This window comes from Akanthomyces muscarius, chromosome 4, assembly GCF_028009165.1.
Source record: "Akanthomyces muscarius strain Ve6 chromosome 4, whole genome shotgun sequence".
Taxonomy (NCBI): Eukaryota; Fungi; Ascomycota; class Sordariomycetes; order Hypocreales; family Cordycipitaceae; genus Akanthomyces; species Akanthomyces muscarius.
The window spans coordinates 697,445-716,983 of record NC_079244.1 but is presented as its reverse complement, the minus strand read 5'-3'; the positions used below and the strand labels follow the sequence as shown (position 1 = coordinate 716,983).

Genomic DNA, 19,539 nt, shown 5'->3' with positions numbered 1-19,539 from the left:
TTGGTTTTCCTTCTGTATCAATCGCTCCGATACCCCGGCCGCGGGAAGAACAAACTTATGACGTCTTTCTGAACCTCGAGATTTTACTATTTCTTGTCTGAAGTCGACGATTCTATAAGTAGCTGCAGCATACCCCAAGTTTAAGCCAGATCGCACTTTACAAGCTGATTGTCTTTTCTGCCTCATCAAAACGTTCACAAAGTATATTCAACAACTCCCACCAGCCATCATGCAAGTCTCTTCAGCGGTCCTGGGCCTTATTGCCTTGTCGGTCACGTCTGCTGCAGCCGCAACAACCGAGGCAAGCTCCACAGCTGCTTCGAGCGTAAGCTCGACAACTGCGACAAGTAGCCGGTGGACTTTCACGGTAACGGGTTCCAGAGCTCCCGGCGCGACGGATCCAACAGGCACTGCCAACGATGCCGCTCCTTCCAGCACCTCAAGAAGCACGAACTTTGCGGCAGTCCCCAGTCTAAATGCCTATGCTGCCGGTGCTGCCGGACTCGCTGCGTTCTTAGCAGTCTAGGTGGAGCCGGACATGGTAGTGTCCCAACAGCAGATTCAGTTGGAAATTACTGCTCCAGTGGTTGAGATAGGTTCTTCAACTTTGCCGGCTCAGTGAGATTGACTATCAAGTGTGGCTGCAAAGCCACGCCAAAGACTAGTCGACGACTGCTCGTGACGCTTCAATATCTGGTATATCAGCTTTATTCCGCTTCTTTGGTTGTATACGCTGACCACTTTCATCAAAAGAGGCCAACTCTCCCATCAGCGGGAGGCGCCCAGGGCTATCAGCATCGCGCAGAGTCAGCAATTGGACGTGAAAAGGCTGTACCAAAAATGTAACGTATACAGGTTAATACAAGATGAATGAGCCCAAATCAGGCAGGATCTAGCACCAATTAACCTGTGCCTCGCGCGCACGAGCATGAACGTAGAGCTCATACTGTTGCACTGACACTACAAATCTATCTTTAAATTAGAGTATAGATCGTATTTCGCGCAGCTCTACCCAGAAAGGGGTCAATGCCTGTCTTGCCTTTTCTTTTTTACTTTTTTTTTCTGTCCTCTTTTGTCCATTGGCGGCTGTCGGAGCCGCTATTCTGGGCATGCCGATCGATTGGACTACCAAGACAGTTGAAGACATGACGACAATAACGATCTGCTAAGCGCCGTTGGTCACTTGCTCTAATAGAAAGGGGTCTCCATTCAACTTTTTTGCACTAGAGGCTTCATAGAAGCAGCATTTCTCCCTTGCCCAGCCCTTTTACTTTGCTAACATTGCGACGGAAGCAATTTAAGTTCAATGGGATAGGAGCCCATGCCGCATAACTGAAAGCCAAAATGAACTAGGCGCGAAATGGTTTGATTGGCTCGCCGTCTATCTAACCGCTGATCCCGAGCTACGAATGGTGTCGACAGGAGACCCGTGAGATGTTGTTGTCGTCCCGTCGAGGCCACGTCCACCACGAGAGAGCCTCGGAGAGAACTGAGCTCCACGAGCCGAGCCCTGGCAGTCTTGCCGACATGCCCAAGTTGCCTTCATTCTATATACCGGTATACTTGAACGAGATATAGATGTCCAACCTTTGTTTAGTTGATCAGGAATAATAGCGGCAGTTGTTCTCGTGGATGGGGTGGTCCACTACCCTATACCCGTCATTGGCCAGAAGGATAGACAAGACTACAACGGCAGAGGCAAAGCCAACGCCTGACTCTGGGAAAATACTTGATGTGATTAAAGAGCCCGTTTCGCATCGTCACAAGTGACTTTTACACAGCAGAGTATCAATTGCTGCAGATGTCCGACTATGAGAACCAATCTGATTGTTGTTCCCGATATCTGCCTGCGTCAAAAGTGCGATGACAACTCTGCCATTCCCCCAAAATTGGAAATCAAAGCGAGATTCATCATCATGTGACACGAGAGCGATAGAAAATGTCGATTTTGTACTTGCAAGAAAGTTTCTGCTCTAATTTGACACGCTCGCTGAGCTTGATGTGGTGTCGTAGCGTGCCAGCACGCAGGATGCCCTCGCAGATGCGACACCCAATTCTATGAATAACAGAATCTGACCCCGCGTTGCGGCTCTACGCTAGAAGAGGAAGCTGGGCTATTTCGGGCCGGAATACACAAAGCGTCCGAGCATTTCATAGTCTTTTTCCATGACTGCTCGTGAGTGTTTGATGTCCTCTCTCTCAAGACCACAGCTACGAGACACCCATGAGTATTTTTTTTCCTCTTCCAAGATTTGAAGAATTCTCCACCTCAGGTCCAGCTTCACGCTGATTTGTACCAACATATCGTCTTGTCCGGAGGACGCGGGGAGGCTGCTACTCCGCACGGATAGCTGGGACGGCTACGATGAGGGGTGACGAGGGTGCAGGTGTCCGTCCCACCCCCAGGTTTTAGCGCTGCAACTCCCCCCACCCAGCACTAAAGTTGAAGTGTCCGAGGCGCTATAGCCCGCTGTATCGAGCCCCGCACACTCGACACCGTGGACCACCACACACGACTACCGATGGCTTGGCTGGCACACCCTTCATCTTGGATGGTTACAGCCTGGACGCGCCTTGAGCAAAGTACCTTACCCAAGGGATCATGTTACCTCATCGCGGGCGCTGCACTTGCAGTAGTGTCGCGTCACGGCTTGGCCGCCAAGTGTGGGAGGGGCCGAGACGACGCCGTCTCCGGGTGAACCTGCTGAGGTACCTATAATTTAGGCTACCAGCCACCAACAAACACCGCTACACCCCACTGTAGGTAGGTACCTAGGTAGCTTGGGTGGTGCCTGTACTGGTAGCTCTACGCGTGCGTGTAGGTAGGCAGATCGTCAGAGACAGCTCCGTCTCCCTTGTGCAGGCAACTTCCCCTCCTCCACGCTATTTTCTGCTTCCTTCTTGTTGCTTTTCTGCCTTGTCGATTGCTTCCATTTTCTACCCTTGCGTTTGCCGAATTTTTCTTGCCGCCGAGTTGTGTCTCGCATCTCCGGCCTTGGCCACTCGGACATCACATATCCACACCAGAGAGCTCCGCCATCGGTGACTCAAGATCGCCCATCGGCTACCTACCGGACCCTCGTCAGCTTGACCTTTTTTTTTTTTTTTCCACTCACGGAAAAAAGTTGAGCTGCCGCAGATGAGTGTCGGGTAAAAGCAATGGCGTCCCATTTCCTGCGCCCATTGGCTTCTGAGCTCTCCTCGTCCTCTTCTGTCACGCCTGCTCGACTTGCTCGCATTAGCCTTCAAGGTATGACAATCAAGAAAGCTGCTCTTCTCCCCCGCCACACGTGTGCGCACAGCTTGCGTTACCCACCACAAGATGCCTCGGTGTGATTGCCAATCGCTAACGTCAATATCGCCACCTGTGCAGATGGTAGACTTCTGGTGAGCAGCAGCAGCAGCCGCTGCCGCCGGTGGCTCACCACCATCAAGGCCTCCTCGGTGCCCGCCGCTGCAAAGTCGCTCGCCCTGGTCCGCCATGCCTCGGCCGTCTCGCCCATTCCGCCGCCGCCCAAGACATACTCGACGGTCGTGCTACCCCAGACCACGCCCTACGCCCAGCTCAATGTCGGCGTCCCCAAGGAGACCTTTCCCGACGAGCGTCGCGTCGCCGTCACCCCCGCCAACGTCGCCGTCCTGCTCAAAAAGGGCTACTCCAAGGTCCTCGTCCAGCGCGGCGCCGGCGCGGCCGCCGACTTTCTCGACTCGGCCTACGAAAAGGCCGGCGCGACGCTTGTCGACGACGCCGCCGCCGTCTGGTCCCGCGCCAACATTGTCCTCAAGGTCCGCGGCCCGTCGCTCGACGAGGTCGACGCCATCCAGGAAAACCAGACCATCATCTCCCTGCTGCAGCCCGCCCAGAACAAGGATCTCGTCGAGAGGATCGCCGCTCGCCACGCCACCTGCTTCGCCATGGACATGATCCCGCGCATCTCGCGCGCCCAGGTTTTTGACGCCCTCAGCAGCATGGCCAACATTGCCGGCTACAAGGCCGTCCTGGAAGCCTCCAACGTTTTTGGCCGCTTCCTCACAGGCCAGGTCACCGCCGCCGGCAAGATCCCGCCCTGCAAGGTGCTCGTCATCGGCGCCGGCGTCGCCGGGCTCAGTGCCATTGCCACGGCCCGCCGCATGGGCGCCATTGTCCGCGGCTTCGACACCCGCCCCGCTGCGCGCGAGCAGGTGCAGTCGCTCGGCGCCGAGTTCATCGAGGTCGAAATCGAGGAGGACGGATCTGGCGCTGGCGGCTACGCCAAGGAGATGAGTAAGGAGTTTATCGAGGCCGAGATGAAGCTATTCAAAGACCAGGCCAAGGAGGTCGACATAATCATCACCACCGCGCTCATCCCCGGAAAGCCTGCGCCAAAGCTGATCAAGATGGACATGCTAGACGTCATGAAGCCTGGCAGTGTCATTGTTGACCTGGCAGCCGAAGCTGGTGGCAACTGCGAAGCCACTAAGAAGGGCGAGCTTGCGGTCTACAACGACGTCAAGGTCATCGGTACGGAAAACACAAATGCTTCCCTTGCCTCCCATGCACTAACAAGTTATCTAGGCTACACGGATCTTCCCTCGCGTTTACCTACCCAGTCCTCGACTCTGTACTCCAACAACATCACCAAGTTTCTGCTCTCCATGACCCCGCAAGAGAAGGAATTCGGCATTGACCTCTCCGACGAAGTCGTTCGCGGCGCCATTGTCACCCAAAAGGGCGACATCCTGCCTCCCGCGCCGCGACCTGCGCCCCCTCCCACCCCCTCTAAGCCTGCTGCCGCCGAGGTGACGCCCGAGCCCGTTGCGCTCACGCCGTGGCAGGTCAAGTCACGCGAGGTCGGCTTCGTCACCGGTGGCATGGCCTCTGTGCTCGCCATTGGAAAGTTTACCGGCCCCATCTTCATGTCCAACGCTTTCACCTTTGCTCTGGCCAGTCTCATCGGTTACCGTGTCATCTGGGGCGTGGCCCCTGCTCTGCACTCACCTCTGATGAGTGTCACAAATGCGATTTCCGGCATGGTTGGTGTCGGTGGTCTGTTTATCCTCGGCGGAGGCTATCTGCCCGGCACCATTCCCCAGACTCTTGGCGCTCTGAGTGTCTTGCTCGCCTTTGTCAATGTTGGTGGTGGTTTTGTCATTACGAAGCGCATGCTCGACATGTTCAAGCGTGAGTTTCGGCTTGATCATGTCTCGCCGTACGCACTGACATGAAATATCTAGGTCCTACCGATCCTCCCGAGTACCCATGGCTGTACGCCATCCCCGCTGCCGTGTTTGGCGGCGGCTTCCTCGCAGCCGCATCTACTGGAGCTGGCGGTCTCGTCCAAGCCGGCTACCTTGCTTCCTCTGTTCTCTGCATCGGCTCCCTTTCCGGCCTGGCGTCGCAAGCCACGGCCCGCATGGGCAACATGCTTGGCATGCTCGGTGTTTCCTCTGGTGTTCTTGCCAGCTTGCTCGCCGCTGGCTTCTCCCCTGAGGTTTTGACCCAGTTTGGTGCTCTTGCATCCATTGGTATTCTTGCTGGTACGTTTTCACTTGACATGGTGCGACGGCGTATGAATACTAATCACAAAACTCTAGGTGCTTTGATTGGCAAGCGCATCACGCCCACTGACCTTCCTCAGACCGTTGCTGCTCTGCACTCCGTTGTCGGTCTAGCTGCTGTCCTGACTAGTATCGGTAGTGTCATGGCTGGCATTTCAGACATTTCTACTTTGCACATGGTAACTGGTTACCTCGGCGTTTTGATCGGTATGCTCTGTTTGCCTCTCACCCCCCCTTCCTTCATCACCACTAACATACGTAGGTGGCATCACATTTACTGGCTCCATTGTCGCATTTATGAAACTTGCTGGCAAGATGTCTTCAAAGCCCAAGATGCTGCCCGGACGGCACATTATTAACGGCGGCCTCTTGGCAGCCAATGCCGCTACAATGGGCGCCTTTGTAACCATGGCGCCCGGCGCGCCGCTCATTGCCGCCGGTGCCCTGACGGCGAATGCCGTCATGAGCTTCATAAAGGGCTACACCACCACGTCCGCGATTGGCGGCGCCGACATGCCCGTCGTCATCACCGTGCTCAACGCCTACTCGGGCTTTGCGCTCGTGGCGGAAGGTTTCATGCTGGACAACTCGCTGCTGACGACGGTGGGGGCGCTGATAGGCGTGTCCGGCTCCATCCTGTCGTACGTCATGTGCGTGGCCATGAACCGGTCGCTCACCAATGTCTTGTTTGGCGGGCTGTCGACGCCCACCGAGGCGCAAGAGTACAAACCACAGGGTGAGGTGACCAAGACGTCGAGCGACGAGCTGGCCGACGCCATGCTCAACTCGGAGTCGGTCATCCTGATTGTCGGCTACGGCATGGCCGTGGCCAAGGCGCAGTACGCCATCTCCGAGATTGTCTCGATGCTGCGCGCCAAGGGCATCACCGTGCGCTTCGCCATTCACCCCGTCGCCGGCCGCATGCCGGGCCAGTGCAACGTGCTGCTGGCCGAGGCGAGCGTTCCCTACGATATTGTCCTTGAGATGGACGAGATTAACGACGACTTTTCCGACACGGATCTGGCGGTCGTCATTGGTGCCAATGACACGGTCAACCCCATTGCCATGGAGAAGGGCAGTGCCATTGAGGGCATGCCTGTGCTGCACGCGTGGAAGAGCAAGCAGGTTGTAGTGATGAAACGTGGCATGGCCAGTGGCTATGGTAAGTGACACGCATCGACTTGAGATTATACACGTGCTAACGGTTTGCAGCTGATGTGCCAAACCCCATGTTCTACATGCCCAATACCAAGATGCTGTTTGGCGATGCCAAGGATTCTTGCGAAGGTACGCTCTGGCCAATCTATGCCCGCATCCCACCCCTAGACTAACGATTTGTGTAGCTATCAAGGCAGCCATCCAGTCCAAGCTGTAGACGAAGTCGACATAGAAGTGTGCCATTTTTCTCTGTTTGCCTACGAACTAGAGCCGTCTTTTTGCCATGGTTAGAATCTTGGGTAAACTGTCGTAGATGAGATGTTTTCTTGATCGGTGCAATGTTTTGCCCGACTTTTAGTTTTGAATACTTTCTTTTTTGCTTACTTCATATCTGATTACAGTTTCCTTTGGTTCTCAAAACTCCAATTAAAAACTTGTGATGAAGATGCCATTTTTGCTATCTGTGACAAAGTAACTTGGTCCCAGTCTGCTCTAGCTCCCGCTGAATATGTACATGTCCGGCTCTCAAACAACAAAACAATTGACCTATGATCTCGGGGCAGCGACAGGCTCCCAGGCGGTAAACTTGCTCTTGGTGCTATATTAAACAGTCAGCATATCTCTCCTTGCTCTCTTCATTCTCCCCAGCGAGAAGGGGGTTTTGAAACGCACGTGTTGTAGGTCTTGAAAGCGCCGCGGGTCTGCGTAAAGTTGGGCTTAGGCAGCGCGGGCTCGAACTTGCGGGTGCCGGCGGTGAGGAGGTGGTCGTCGCCGGGCACCGAGTCGACGGCGTAACTCATCCACGCGTGCCAGCCGGGCTCGATCTGGGCGGCGTCAAAGTCGTGCTGGGCGTACTGGACCCAGCGCGTGCGCAGGGGCAGCTCCTCGCCGTTTTCAAAGTACTTGTTGCCGGCGCGGTCCTTGCCCATGTATGTACCGGCTTTGGTGTCACCTAGATTCATACCCATGCGTTAGCCTGCTTGCTCTACTCCTTTCGTCGTCGTCGTGTGTTGGCGATTGGATCAAATTGGGCGCGAGGCAATTCCTCATCGCTTGCGGATCGGGGCAGGGGGATGGATCGTACCGATGTACTATATTCCAAAAACAGACAGCCGTTGGTTAGCTATCGTCTAGAGTTCCATCTCGTGTCGTCGGTCGCGGCGTCGAATACATACCCACATCTGAACCAAGTAATCCTGTTTAAAGGTCAGCATTTTGTCCCGCCGTCCTCTCCCGGTCAATTGAGTTTGGGGATATCCCCCAGGTCGGCTCATACCTTGATTCCAACCTTGCGGATGTTGCGCAACGTACGCGGAATGGTCGACATGGCTGCGGTGTTGACGAAGCAGTTCAATGGTCGTGCCGGGATGTCAAAAGGTTCGGTCGGGATGATGCTTGCTTGGAGTTGGAAGTGTGGCGGCACAACTTCGGCGTCGAATGCTCCACTTTACCGCCCTGCAAAGCCAATCGGAGCTCCGCTAAAGCTAAGGTACCAGTTTTGATGGAACTTTACCCTTTATGGCGACTTTTTGAACTGTTCCATCATCGCGAAGCCACTGGAACTGTTTTTGCACTTGCTAGACGGTGAACAAGTGCATTCATTTTTCTTGGTGGATTTCTGCGCGCGGTGGTGTAAAAATGTTTGCTCGCAGCTGCTGCCGATGCGTCGCCCGCGCTCGCCTCCAGTCGCGGCCCACGCAGCTCTCCGTTGCCAGGGCTCAAGCTCGACAGTTTGCGACTTCACCGGGGGCTGCGCCCACGCAGGCGACCAGCAAAGCCGGCATGCTGGCGCCGTTTGTCACGGAGCTCGACAAGCTAGCCCCGAGCATAGACCTGCAGGGCGATCAAATCCAGGTTCTAAAAACACCGAGTGATTTCTACGAGACTCTCAAGGTACGGAACATGGCCATCAGTCCGCTGCGCTCGATGACAAGGCCCGATTTCTCCTAACACGAGAATCTGCAGGAGCGCATACGAAACGCCAAGAGCCGCATCTTTCTGTCGACGCTGTACATTGGCAAGTCGGAGCGGGAACTCATCGAGACGCTTCAGGAGGCGCTCCGTCGCAACCCGGAGCTAACGCTGAGCATCCTGACCGACTGCCTCCGCGGCACACGCGAAGCGCCGAACCCTTCCTGCGCATCGCTGCTGGCGCCTCTGGTGACGGAATTCGGCGCCGACCGTGTCGAGATCCGCATGTACCATACTCCGAACCTGACGGGCCTGCGCAAAAAGTACATTCCTAAGCGCATCAACGAGGGTTGGGGCCTGCAACACATGAAGCTATACGGTGTAGACGATGAGATTATCATGTCGGGGTGCGTATTTTATTAGACACGGACCAATATCAATCTCAACACTGACAATGAACATAGAGCCAACCTCTCTACCGATTATTTTACCAACCGCCAAGACAGATATCACCTTTTCAAGTCCAAACAAGTCACCGACCATTTTTGGAACATCCACAACGGCGTCTCCTCCTTTAGCTTCCTCGTCACGCCCTCGGACGAAGCAGCCGGCTTTACGCTCACCTGGCCCGCCACCAACTCTACGCCCTCGCCGCTCGACGACCCGCAAGCCTTTATCCGTGGCGCCACGTCCATCCTCACTCCGCTCCTCACCGTGCCTGCTGGCACCGGCGCCAGCCCTCCCGCCGCGCGTCCTCTCGACAACACTCGCGTCTACCTCCTCGGGCAGATGACGCAAATCACCACCAAGCCCGACCCGGCCACCGAGCTGCCCGTCATCACCAGCATCCTGACGCGCCTCGCCGAGCCCGCCTACCGCGCCTCTTCTTGGACCTTTACCGCCGGCTACTTCAACCCGGCGCCGTCCCTCACCAAGCTGCTCCTCGCCACGGCCTCGACCGGCAACATCGTCATCACCGCCGCGCCCGAGGCCAACGGCTTCTACCAGTCGCCCGGCGTCTCGGGCCTGCTCCCGGACGCGTACACGCTGCTGGCGAAGCGCTTCGTGCACGCGGCGCACCACGGCGGCCGCGGCGCCGACATCACCTTGAAGGAGTGGCGGAATGGCAGTGTTGGCCAGACCGGCGGCTGGACGTACCACGCCAAGGGCCTGTGGGTGGCCATGCCCGGCGACGAAGCGGCCGGGCCGTCGATGAGCGTCATCGGCAGCTCCAACTACACCAAGCGCAGCTACTCGCACGACCTCGAGGTCGGCGCGCTCATTGTCACGCGGGACGCTGGTTTGAAGAACAGGCTCAAGGGCGAGCAGGAGTGGCTCCAGGAGCACGCGCGGACGATGACGAGGGAAGACTTTTCGACGAATGAGCGCAGAGTCGGCCTCAAGGTTCGCATCGCCATGTGGATTGTGTCGCTTGTCGGCGGTGCACTGTAAGAGAGGTGGATAGTCATTCGTAGATCAAACGACGGGTTTGCCATGTCGTTATAAGCAAGATACCCAACTTAGATGTAGAATACACATACATATATGCACAAAGCTAAGAAATGTCAAGCAAGTATCAAGTATACAAGGTTTTTTGGTACTGAATAATACACTCTACATGAGGTTTGATATGGTACAGTGGGCGTCGCTCTGTATGTGGCGACTTCTCGTTTGCCTTTTCCGCTCTGCTTGAGCTCATAGGACTCTCTCGCCAATCTGAGGTCCCTTGGTAGGCTGGCCCGTTGTCGGCAAGCCACCGACCGCGATACGGGTGACCAAGTCACTCTGGTGCTGCTCAATCATCTCCTTGAGCACGCTTCTCTCCATGACGACCTTGCCCGTCTCGAGCAGGTCCTTGACGTCCACGTCCGGCAGGTCCAGCGCCCGGCCCTCGTGCGGCAGGCTCTCCATGGCGCCGTACAGCCAGTCGCGGCGTGTCCCCGTGACGAACAGCGTGCGGCCGTCCTGCTTGCCGAGGCGCAGCGCCGCGAGCACGCCGCGCATGTACTTTTCGAGGTAAGCCTCACGCAGGCCGTCCTTGAAGTAGTGGGCGACGCGCGCGAAATCCTCGGGCACGGCGAGCTCCATGCCGTCCTCGCAGACGACGAGCTCGCCGCGGCGGTAGCGGTAGCTGAGGGCGGTGCGCCAGGCCTTGTCGTAGACCTTGCGGTTGAGCTTGGTGCCGAAATCGCGTGGGTGCGGGCCAAAGGTCTTGCCACCGCCCTTGATGGACGGACTCTGGCGCGTGCCGAGGCGCGCGCGGCCGGAGCCCTTTTGCGGACGGATCTTGCGGTGCGAGCCGTGGACGTCGTAGCGCGTCTTGCTCGAGGCGGTGCCCTGCCGGGTGTTGTCGCCCTCGAAGACGACGGCGCTGTAAAGCAGGTCCCGGCGCAGCGGCAGGAAGAGGTGGTTGACGGACCACTGCTCGAGGGATGTCGGCTCGAGCTCGGGGAAGTTGTGAATCGTGACGGGGACGGTGGCGACTGAAGCGGCGAGTGGTTAGTGACCTGATGGGATGATGTCTGATGCGCTCGTCCTCTTACTTGGGTTCCACGATTGGATAATGTTCTGGGGTGTCGAGGCAGATCTCGTAATGTCAGAAGCTGGCGACTCGGTAACCATCGATCGAGTAAAGGTCTTGCTGGCCACGGCAGGCTGTTGAATTGTTAGACAAGTCGCAAGACGTCAAATAGGAGTATCGTTGAGGACGGGGACGGACCTTGGTTGCCGATATCCTCAGCGCGGCCAAGGCCTCGGAGAGGCATCCTGTGGTTCTGGCGGCCATTGTTCCAGCGATTGATGCGTCGTCTTGGCACACAATTGATGCCGACAGACCACTTTCTTTGCGAATCTGGTCAGGTGGTCGTCGCAATTGGGGTGAAGCACTGGAAAACCGTGACACTAAGAAAAAAACCGGGCCGGCCATGATTCCGCCAGCAAGCAAATTTCAGTGGGTCGTAGCCGTACAGCAGCTTTTTTGGCAACACTTCACGCTCGACTCCCATTTCCCAGCAACCAACACAGAAATCAACCGAAAGCCTTTGACAATCACAATGTCGGGCTGCCGCGCGGTCGCACGGCCGCTGACGAGGCAATTGACACAACCATGCGCCATTCGGACGTTTACCAGCAGCGGCGCCGCCCGCGCCACCGAGACGACGACTCAGGAGCCATCGACGACATCAGCGGCGCATCTCGACCCCAACACCGTCCCGCGGGAGCTGGAGCAGGAGCTGATGGACCAGGGCACGATGCCGATTGGCTCGCGGCGCCGACGCGAGGCGATCCGGACGACGGGCAGCCTCCCCTTTGAGCAGCTGCCGTACCAGGCGTTCCAGGAGGCGCGCAAGATCCTCGCCGCCGACCGCGAGGCCAAGGTGGCGAGCCTCCAGGCCACGGCGGCCAAGATGGCGGCGCTCGAGGCCCGCGACGCCGCCGAGGTCAGGGGCGGCGAGACGATGCGGCAGATTCGGCTCAAGAGCCTGCGCAAGGAGGCGCACCGCCTGACGATCCTGGCGGACATTAACGACCCTCTGGTCAAGCGAAAATTCGAAGACGGACTCGGTACGTTTGCTTCCCCACTATGCAAAGGATTTGGAGAAGAGAAATTAGACTGACAGTGCCAATCCAGGCGACATGTCCAAACCCATCTACCGCCACCTGGCCGAGAAAAAGTGGCGCTCGTACGACTACAAGCTCATCAAGCAGCGCATCGAGCAGTTCAGCATCGTGCCCGACGTGCTGCCCAAGCTCGAGCCCGTCGTCGACGTGCAGCTGTACTTTGACAGCGCCAAGATCCAGCCCGGCCGCGTCGTGCCCAGCGACGTCTCCGAGCGCGTCCCGCGCCTCAAGGTCCAGGCCTTTGACGACAAGGGCGAGCGCCTCGTCACCGTCGTCGTCCTCGACGCCGACGTCCCCGACGTCGACGCCAACGCCTTCTTCAAGCGCTGCCACCTCATCGCCGCCAACATCCCCGTCAGCCCTTCGCTGCCCGCCGTCGCCCTGCCGCTCCTCCCCAGCCCCGCCGCCGTGCCCTGGCTGCCGCCCACCGCCTCCAAGGGCGCGCCCTACCACCGCCTCGGCATCTTCGTCCTCGAGCAGACGCCCGGCCAGACCGTCGACGAGGCCAAGATCAGGGACCTCTACGCCGCCTCGCGCGATCGCTTCTCGCTCAAGTCGTTCCGCGACAAGTTTGCCCTCACCCCCGTCGGCTTCACCATGTTCCGCACCGAGTGGGACGAGCAGACGGCCGACGTCATGGCCAGGAACGGCCTCGACGGCGCCGACGTCGAGCTCCGCCCGCAGCGCGTCTACAGCCTCAAGCCGCCCGTCAAGTCGCGCGGCTGGGAGGCCAAGCACCAGAGCGCAAAGTACCTCCACCTGGACAAGTACACGAAGCGCATCAAGGGCATCTCCAACGCGCGGGGGTGGACGAAGCGTCGTTAGAGATGCAGGCAGGAGGAAGAACAAGAGCGACAAAGATTTTGTTCATGTATACAACCCAACTATTTTTTACAACATTTCATTGTACTCGTGTCAGCATATACAGTTGGTGGTGGGAGATGAGATGCACAGTGGCGGAAAACATTTGTATGATCTAAGCAGCAGATAGCAAGGTTTGGGAGAAGTAGTTGCAGTCAAGGCTGCAGCTTGATCATATTGTACTATATATATATAAAATAAATCCCGAGGGTTTGTCAGAAAGATGTTACAACGTAAGAATTCCCACATGAAACGCCCCTCGAAATTTCTTCCGTCAAAAGAAAAGAAGTCGTAAAATAACCCATACCACAACCGTTTTGTAAAGCCGTCCAGTGCCGTATGCCAGTTGCCCGTTGCCAGTGCCTCCGCGTTCGTGAGTGAGTCTTTTCTTTGTTTTGGTCATGGTCTCGTCCAAGAAGATAAAAAAAAAAAGACAGATATGCAGGGCAAGAAAAAAGAGATACCAACGCCAGAAAAGTTACACGAGGAAAAAAAACAGCGCCAAATATCAGAGCGGAAAAATGTTGGTATAAGACAGATCCGAGAAGCGAAGAAAAAGAAAGAAGTGTGACACCGCACACATCTCATCATGCTTGCATCGAATTCACCATAAGCAAATCTTGATCGAAAATGTTGTTGTTTTGGTCCTGGGCGCCTCCAGCACCACCGGGCCGCATGCTATTGTTCGCAGCTGCATCAAACGGCGCCTTGGAGCCAGCAGGTGCACACATATTGTTCAGGGCGTCTGCACATTTATAAGCGGCTAGCTCATTTGTGTATAGTCATCCCAATCAGACATGTACATACCATTCATCGAAGAGGGTGTCGCTAGCTGGCCCTGCGTAGGAGACTGCATCTGGACCAACGATCCCTGAGGCTGCGGAGGAGTGTGTGCATTCTGCGCCACTTGCGCGTTCTGTGCTGCTTGCGCATTCTGCGCCATCTGCGCACCGCTCATCCGCCGCACGAAGCTGTCCGCCTCGTTGCGGATCCAGTCGTCAATGTTGGCATCGTTGCAGGCGGCATGGGCCATGACAAAGTTCTTGAGCTGGGCCACCTCCTCCATGAGCTCCTTGACCTCGCTGTGAAGCGACTTGTAGCGGCTCTCGAGCTCAATCTTCTTGCGCTCGAGGCCGTCCTGCCACTGCTTCTTGCGCTGGCGACATTTTGAGGCGGCGGCGCGATTGCGCTCCAGGTTCCGTCTGCGTCGCTTATCTACACTGGCCGTGGCAGTGGTGGAGCCGCCCTTTTTGGACTTGGAGGATGATGTGGCTGTTCTTGACTTGGTGGGCATCTTGGCCTTGCCTCTCGAGGACGGCTTCTTTGATGTTGTGTTTCGGTCGTCGTCGTCTTCCTCCTCTTCAGAAAGGCCGTCGTCTTCTGTCTCGGGTGTGTCGGGCGTGTGTAGCCGCGGCACGGATGAGGTTGATGTTGTGCGGGAGGAAGAAGCCGTGTCGTTTTCAAAAACTGGTGGTTGCTGCAGGAGTGCGCCTGGGTCGATGGATAGATTGGTGCCCGCGAGCATGGCGGACAGGCCGGGATCTAGTTGCGGATTGTTCATCACCCGGAGAAAGTGGGTGGTAGCTTGTGTTTGAGGGTTGAGAGACAGGCGTTTGTTGTTTGTCTTGCTAGGCGTGAGACGAGCAAAGCCAGAGCGGTAGTAGAGCTAAAATGAACGTGTCGATGATGGATTGTGAGATTTTCGAGGTGCGGTTGATGTTTCTGATGAAAAAATAGAGTTTTCCGGTCGCGGCCGTCGTTTTACTTTTGTATGTGCTGAATAGCGTTTGGCAGCTGGGGCAAAGTATAGGTAGAGAAAGCGGCACGGTGTTGTATTGTAGGTGAGTGGTGTGGTGGTGTGAGTGTAAGTTGGCAGTTTCGGGCGTGGGTGGCAGGAGGAACCCAGCCACACCTCTGGGGCGCACTAGAATATATATGGGATTTACGAATTGGCACAAAGAAAAAAAGGCAAAAGGCGAACCGGAGCAGCAAAGTGATAAAACTGGGAAATGGACGTTTTCCTCCTGCCGTGCTGAGCCACTGCCATCATTTGGGGGGGAAGGGGAAAGGCCGCGGCGCCGCTAAAATTGGGCATTGGGAAAAACGGTTCCGCATGTACCAGTACTGGTAGTAGTTGCCAGTTTGCTAGATCGGCGATTCCAAGGTCCATCGAACCCTGAGCAAAGACAGGAAAGCACTGTCAATCGCCTAGGACAGGGTGTGGCACAGCACGGCGGCAGCGCGACGGAAAAAAAGCTTGGCTACGTGCAAAGCGCTCTAGTAGGCTCGAAAAGAGGAGAAGAAGCACGCAGGGATGGATGGGGTGGGTGGCTGCTGGAGGCTTGACGAAAGCAATAAAAAAAAGTAGGCCGTGGGAAAAAAAAAAAAAAAAGTCAAACCCAAAATCAGAATACGCACGGGAGGCTTCGCCCATCCTCTACAGCTGTAGGTTTGTGATGCCGCATCGAAGCTCGTAAGTTCCCAACAGAATAAAAACACGATGCCCTTTGCAAACGGCACAAAAGCCATGGAAAGACGTCAGTGGTGTGATGTGGCACCGGTATCATTGGCCCGGTGTGGCTGAAGCTCTCAACGTCGAACTGGGGGACACGACCGACTGGACTGGTGAGGGGAAAGGCAGCAAAGATTGGAAGGGTCCCAATACCTGGGCTCCACCAATCCGTGCCTCCGGACCTCACTGCGCACCCACGTAGTATCTGATAGGATGCTGGCACTGGCACACAGGCACTGGATAACAAGACGACGCGCGCCATTGATCTTCGCCTCTTTCTTTCCCACGAGACACGGCTGGCTCATTTGCTGTCTAGTGTGCTTCTACTCTTCCCCGTGATTAGTGGCCCGACCAGCTGGTGCGGCTGTGCACATTCGTCCAGTAGCAGCATAACGTGCATCGATGTTGTTCCTGCTCGCTAGCTTGCGGTGGTAGCGAGGAACGGGCTGGCATTTCCTCGCTCCCCCGCATTGGGCATGCGATCGCCACAGCTTCCGGGCACTTTGCTCCGGGCACTTTGCTCCGTCACCTGTGCTCCACTCTCTCGCCTCGACGAGTTTCAGCGACACCCACCAGTACTAGCTTCGGCCTCTGCCTTGCTTTTCACCGGCGCGTACGTGGCTCACCCTGTGGCTTACCCTGTGGCTCACCCTGTCTAATAAGAGTCGCTCCCAACAAGGGTCCCCAAAGCATAGCAAATGATAATACTTGAACAGTCAAATTACTCTCCCATTCCATTTTTTAATAATGCACCTCAGCTAATCACGATATTTTCCCGAGCTCGTCATTGGTTCCTTCCATCAGTGGACACGCCATCCCTACCTTTTGTCAGACTCGAGTAATTAATCCCCGGCAAATTCCCCAGCCAAGGAGCTTCTAATCCATTCCGCTCCCTTCCCATCGTCATAGTCTTCCACCACCCGCCGGAGCTTTCCTCGCGTGATTGGTCATGGTCGCTTTTCGATTGGAACAGCATCAGCTGTTGCACTCCAAGGCTGCTTCGTCCACCGAAGCACACTCATCCATTTAGGACAAGAACCTCCGAGCTAGCTGTCCAACTTTTTTTTTTGCTCTCTCGTTCTTACTTCGTCTCGAATGGATCAGCGAGAAAAAATTCCTCAACGGAGAGAAGGATTGATCATTTGCACATTGAATGTGATGACGAACCATTAATGTTGAAACGAAAAAGTAGGTACATTGACATGCCCCGCGCAAGCACCACAGCCTACAGGTTTGCCGGCCAGGCACCACCGACGTCACTTTGGCGAATCAAGTGTACACGCCGTTTTCGCCACCACAGATCCCCCTCCCGCAGAACATGCTAACCCGTCATACCCGTCTTGCCCGGTTGCACGCTTTTGCACGTTGTGCACATGTCGCCACTGGCGATTATCTCCAGTTTACCACATTTCCTTCTTTTTTTATTACTAAAATTAGTCCACGGGACTTTTGATCTTTGCCCATTTGCCCATCCATCATGTATCCTTCGTAACACTTTCCCGTAAACACGCAGTCACCTGATGTCGCGCCAGCGCACGTCAGCCCCTCCCCCACTCCAGCTCGGTGGCGAGACGCGCCCCGTCGCGTTCCCGCATCACCACCGCTCGTGAAATTCTGCTCATCAAGAGTACTTTGCACTCAATTCAGGCAATCAATCTAAATCGTCCATCATGTCGGAACACATTGCCGCGCCGCGCATCACTGCGCCCAGCCTTGATACCTTTGTCAACAAGCACGTCAGCATCGTCGGCAAAGTCACCCAGCTGCGCGGCGATCAGGCCACCATTGACGCCGACGGCAATGTCACCATTCTTCTGAACCGGGAAGCGCATCTCACCAACGGCAACGCCGCCCTCTTCATCGGCAAAGTCAACCCCGACCTGTCCATCAAGGCTCTAAGCTCCCGCGACGTCGGCACCAACGTCGGTGCGTTCCTCTCTTCTCCCACCAAACACAAATCCATCAAAAGCACCAAATAGAATGATTGACTGACTGACTGGCTGAAATAGACATGGGTCTCTGCACACAGGTCGCCGAGGCCGCCCAGCGACACAAGACCATCTTTGGCGGCGACAACTGAAGCCGCCGTCACGCGGCGGACAATCATGGCGGCCAACCACCCCGCGTAGCCATGATCTGGCCGTGCCCCTCCTCCTCGCCCGATCCTGAGGTGGAAGCGTGCTTTGCCACCACCACCATCGGTGATGACTATAATACACCTTTCTGGACGCAAAATTCTGCATGGATGTCGGCGACGGATCACAACGACCAAGATGACGACGATATTGGTGACGACGATGATAACTTGGCATGGAGTCAGCCTCCTTCGCCGGCGTGGGAGACAAACAATTTGGCCGAATCACCCTTCATTCCCTCTGCGCAGCCCGTGTTCTATCCCTTTTCGCTGCCTGCATCGGGCATTCGTCCGCTAACGCCGCCCTCACCGTTTCGACAGCGACTAGATTCCAGCGATTCCTGGATTTCAGAGCTAGACACGGATTCAGAAGTCGACGACCTGCTGGATGATCTCTTGCAGAGCGTTTCCGGCATGGCACTGTAAATTAGGCACTGTAATAAAACTACGGTCAACCGGAATCGATATCTTATTTCGTGCTTCCAAAATATGCTTCGTCCATTTCAAAAGTCTATTTTGTACACTCTGAAACAATAATCAAAGAATGCATCTAGTCTTACACCTCACACTACACTCGTTGCTTCTGTCAGCACCTGTCCCGCCTCACATGTCCTCGCCCTTGTCCATGTCAAGTAGCTCCTTGGCTGCCATCCACAACTCTGCAACTTCGTCAATGCTGGCCGGTCTCGGACGCAGCATGCCCTGTCCCTGGTTTCCAAGCGCTCGCCTATCCAAATTTTGGTCTTCACCGCACTCCACGCAAGTATTGCTTTGTCTGCTCTCCACGCTCGGGCGACTTCCAGCATTTGTCTCTCCCGAAGAAGTGCCCTGTTCTTCGTTACCATCGACCTCGGCAAATCTGACCCGAGCAGCAGCAGCCACAAAATCATTATCCAAGTTGAGACGGCCTGCGAATGCGTCGCCTTGCTTCTCGCTGTCTTGCGACCCATCTTGCTCCGATGCAATCGCCGCATCGCGAATGCCCTTTAGCCGCTCAGTGAATCTTTCAAATACGAGAACTCTTTTCTCAGCAGATTCAGCCCTGCGCCTCCATATGCCAACGTCCTGTCGCAATTTGCCTGCTTCCTCCCGCCGTTTTTCATCCGCCCCGTTGTTCAACAGCGTGGCCTCCAACTCTTGCTTGATTAGTCTATCATGCAGAGAAATGATGACCTGATACAGGGCCATTACTGCGTCGGAGTCTTTGGACGATCCGGGAGATAGATTGTATCCGTGATACAAATTCAAGTGGCGGATGATGGATTCTGGATTTTTATATACAGGTAAACCCTCCTGTGAGCATTTGGCCCATGAAGTGGGTTCCTCGTTGTCGATGTACGGTCCTCTTGTCTTTGAGTCGCTAGCATAAGAGTTTCTGATTCGATTCCTGCCCGCGTTGATCAGGCTTCGTATCGCAGAAGATCTCAGTGAAGCTCCATCGCTGACAGATGAGCGTAGCACTTTGGTCACAGGGCTGCTCTGCGGTACACCATTTTTCCAAACTCCCACCGAGACGTCCTGGTTTGGCTTAAATACGTCATCGTTCTTTCGTGCCGTCGAATTGGACAGTGGACCGCTTCTTGCTCGTCTCGGCTTTTTCGGATGGGTCTTGGCTGGACTGCCCGGATGGATGCCTCTGGTGATTTTCGACGGGCTTTTGGCCTTTCCAACATTGGTCGGCGCACTGGCTAGCCTACACGCCTGGGTGTCAATCTTCCCCAGGCTGCGCGGAGTTCTATCTTTTATCGGGCTACCATTCAATGGTTCGTAGGTATTTCTTTTGTGCCGCTTTAGTTGATATTTT

At 55.8% G+C, this 19,539-nt stretch overlaps 10 protein-coding genes across 10 annotated transcripts; 6 read left to right on the top strand and 4 right to left on the bottom strand.

Moving 5' to 3' along the window:
• Nucleotides 1-229: 229 nt before the first annotated feature.
• On the top strand, nucleotides 230-846 carry LMH87_010869 (uncharacterized protein; the record flags this gene model as incomplete). Its single annotated transcript, XM_056199915.1, has 3 exons — nucleotides 230-325; nucleotides 661-696; nucleotides 754-846. The coding sequence occupies 3 exons, from the start codon at nucleotides 230-232 to the stop codon at nucleotides 844-846; spliced, it is 225 nt and encodes a 74-aa protein (XP_056051817.1).
• A 2,313-nt stretch (nucleotides 847-3,159) lies between these two features.
• Nucleotides 3,160-6,913, top strand: LMH87_010868 (uncharacterized protein; the record flags this gene model as incomplete). Its single annotated transcript, XM_056199914.1, has 8 exons — nucleotides 3,160-3,250; nucleotides 3,374-4,501; nucleotides 4,556-5,161; nucleotides 5,215-5,517; nucleotides 5,575-5,745; nucleotides 5,801-6,700; nucleotides 6,751-6,825; nucleotides 6,882-6,913. The coding sequence occupies 8 exons, from the start codon at nucleotides 3,160-3,162 to the stop codon at nucleotides 6,911-6,913; spliced, it is 3,306 nt and encodes a 1,101-aa protein (XP_056051816.1).
• A 329-nt stretch (nucleotides 6,914-7,242) lies between these two features.
• LMH87_010867 (uncharacterized protein) lies at nucleotides 7,243-8,023 on the bottom strand (the record flags this gene model as incomplete). Its single annotated transcript, XM_056199913.1, has 5 exons — nucleotides 7,243-7,294; nucleotides 7,369-7,648; nucleotides 7,781-7,787; nucleotides 7,872-7,892; nucleotides 7,973-8,023. 5 exons carry the CDS (start codon nucleotides 8,021-8,023, stop codon nucleotides 7,243-7,245), a joined length of 411 nt encoding a protein of 136 aa, XP_056051815.1.
• A 311-nt stretch (nucleotides 8,024-8,334) lies between these two features.
• Nucleotides 8,335-10,059, top strand: LMH87_010866 (uncharacterized protein; the record flags this gene model as incomplete). The annotated part of the gene is made up of 3 exons (XM_056199912.1): nucleotides 8,335-8,589; nucleotides 8,662-9,014; nucleotides 9,072-10,059. The coding sequence occupies 3 exons, from the start codon at nucleotides 8,335-8,337 to the stop codon at nucleotides 10,057-10,059; spliced, it is 1,596 nt and encodes a 531-aa protein (XP_056051814.1).
• Nucleotides 10,060-10,302: 243 nt separating this feature from the next.
• LMH87_010865 (uncharacterized protein) lies at nucleotides 10,303-11,392 on the bottom strand (the record flags this gene model as incomplete). Its single annotated transcript, XM_056199911.1, has 3 exons — nucleotides 10,303-11,090; nucleotides 11,151-11,262; nucleotides 11,327-11,392. 3 exons carry the CDS (start codon nucleotides 11,390-11,392, stop codon nucleotides 10,303-10,305), a joined length of 966 nt encoding a protein of 321 aa, XP_056051813.1.
• A 268-nt stretch (nucleotides 11,393-11,660) lies between these two features.
• LMH87_010864 (uncharacterized protein) lies at nucleotides 11,661-13,053 on the top strand (the record flags this gene model as incomplete). Its single annotated transcript, XM_056199910.1, has 2 exons — nucleotides 11,661-12,171; nucleotides 12,239-13,053. 2 exons carry the CDS (start codon nucleotides 11,661-11,663, stop codon nucleotides 13,051-13,053), a joined length of 1,326 nt encoding a protein of 441 aa, XP_056051812.1.
• Nucleotides 13,054-13,676: 623 nt separating this feature from the next.
• LMH87_010863 (uncharacterized protein) lies at nucleotides 13,677-14,650 on the bottom strand (the record flags this gene model as incomplete). Its single annotated transcript, XM_056199909.1, has 2 exons — nucleotides 13,677-13,834; nucleotides 13,897-14,650. The coding sequence occupies 2 exons, from the start codon at nucleotides 14,648-14,650 to the stop codon at nucleotides 13,677-13,679; spliced, it is 912 nt and encodes a 303-aa protein (XP_056051811.1).
• A 2,621-nt stretch (nucleotides 14,651-17,271) lies between these two features.
• Nucleotides 17,272-17,681, top strand: LMH87_010862 (uncharacterized protein; the record flags this gene model as incomplete). Its single annotated transcript, XM_056199908.1, has 2 exons — nucleotides 17,272-17,527; nucleotides 17,611-17,681. The coding sequence occupies 2 exons, from the start codon at nucleotides 17,272-17,274 to the stop codon at nucleotides 17,679-17,681; spliced, it is 327 nt and encodes a 108-aa protein (XP_056051810.1).
• Nucleotides 17,682-17,732: 51 nt separating this feature from the next.
• Nucleotides 17,733-18,161, top strand: LMH87_010861 (uncharacterized protein; the record flags this gene model as incomplete). Its single annotated transcript, XM_056199907.1, has 1 exon — nucleotides 17,733-18,161. The coding sequence occupies one exon, from the start codon at nucleotides 17,733-17,735 to the stop codon at nucleotides 18,159-18,161; it is 429 nt and encodes a 142-aa protein (XP_056051809.1).
• Nucleotides 18,162-18,338: 177 nt separating this feature from the next.
• Nucleotides 18,339-18,923, bottom strand: LMH87_010860 (uncharacterized protein; the record flags this gene model as incomplete). Its single annotated transcript, XM_056199906.1, has 1 exon — nucleotides 18,339-18,923. The coding sequence occupies one exon, from the start codon at nucleotides 18,921-18,923 to the stop codon at nucleotides 18,339-18,341; it is 585 nt and encodes a 194-aa protein (XP_056051808.1).
• Between the last annotated feature and the right edge of the window lie 616 nt (nucleotides 18,924-19,539).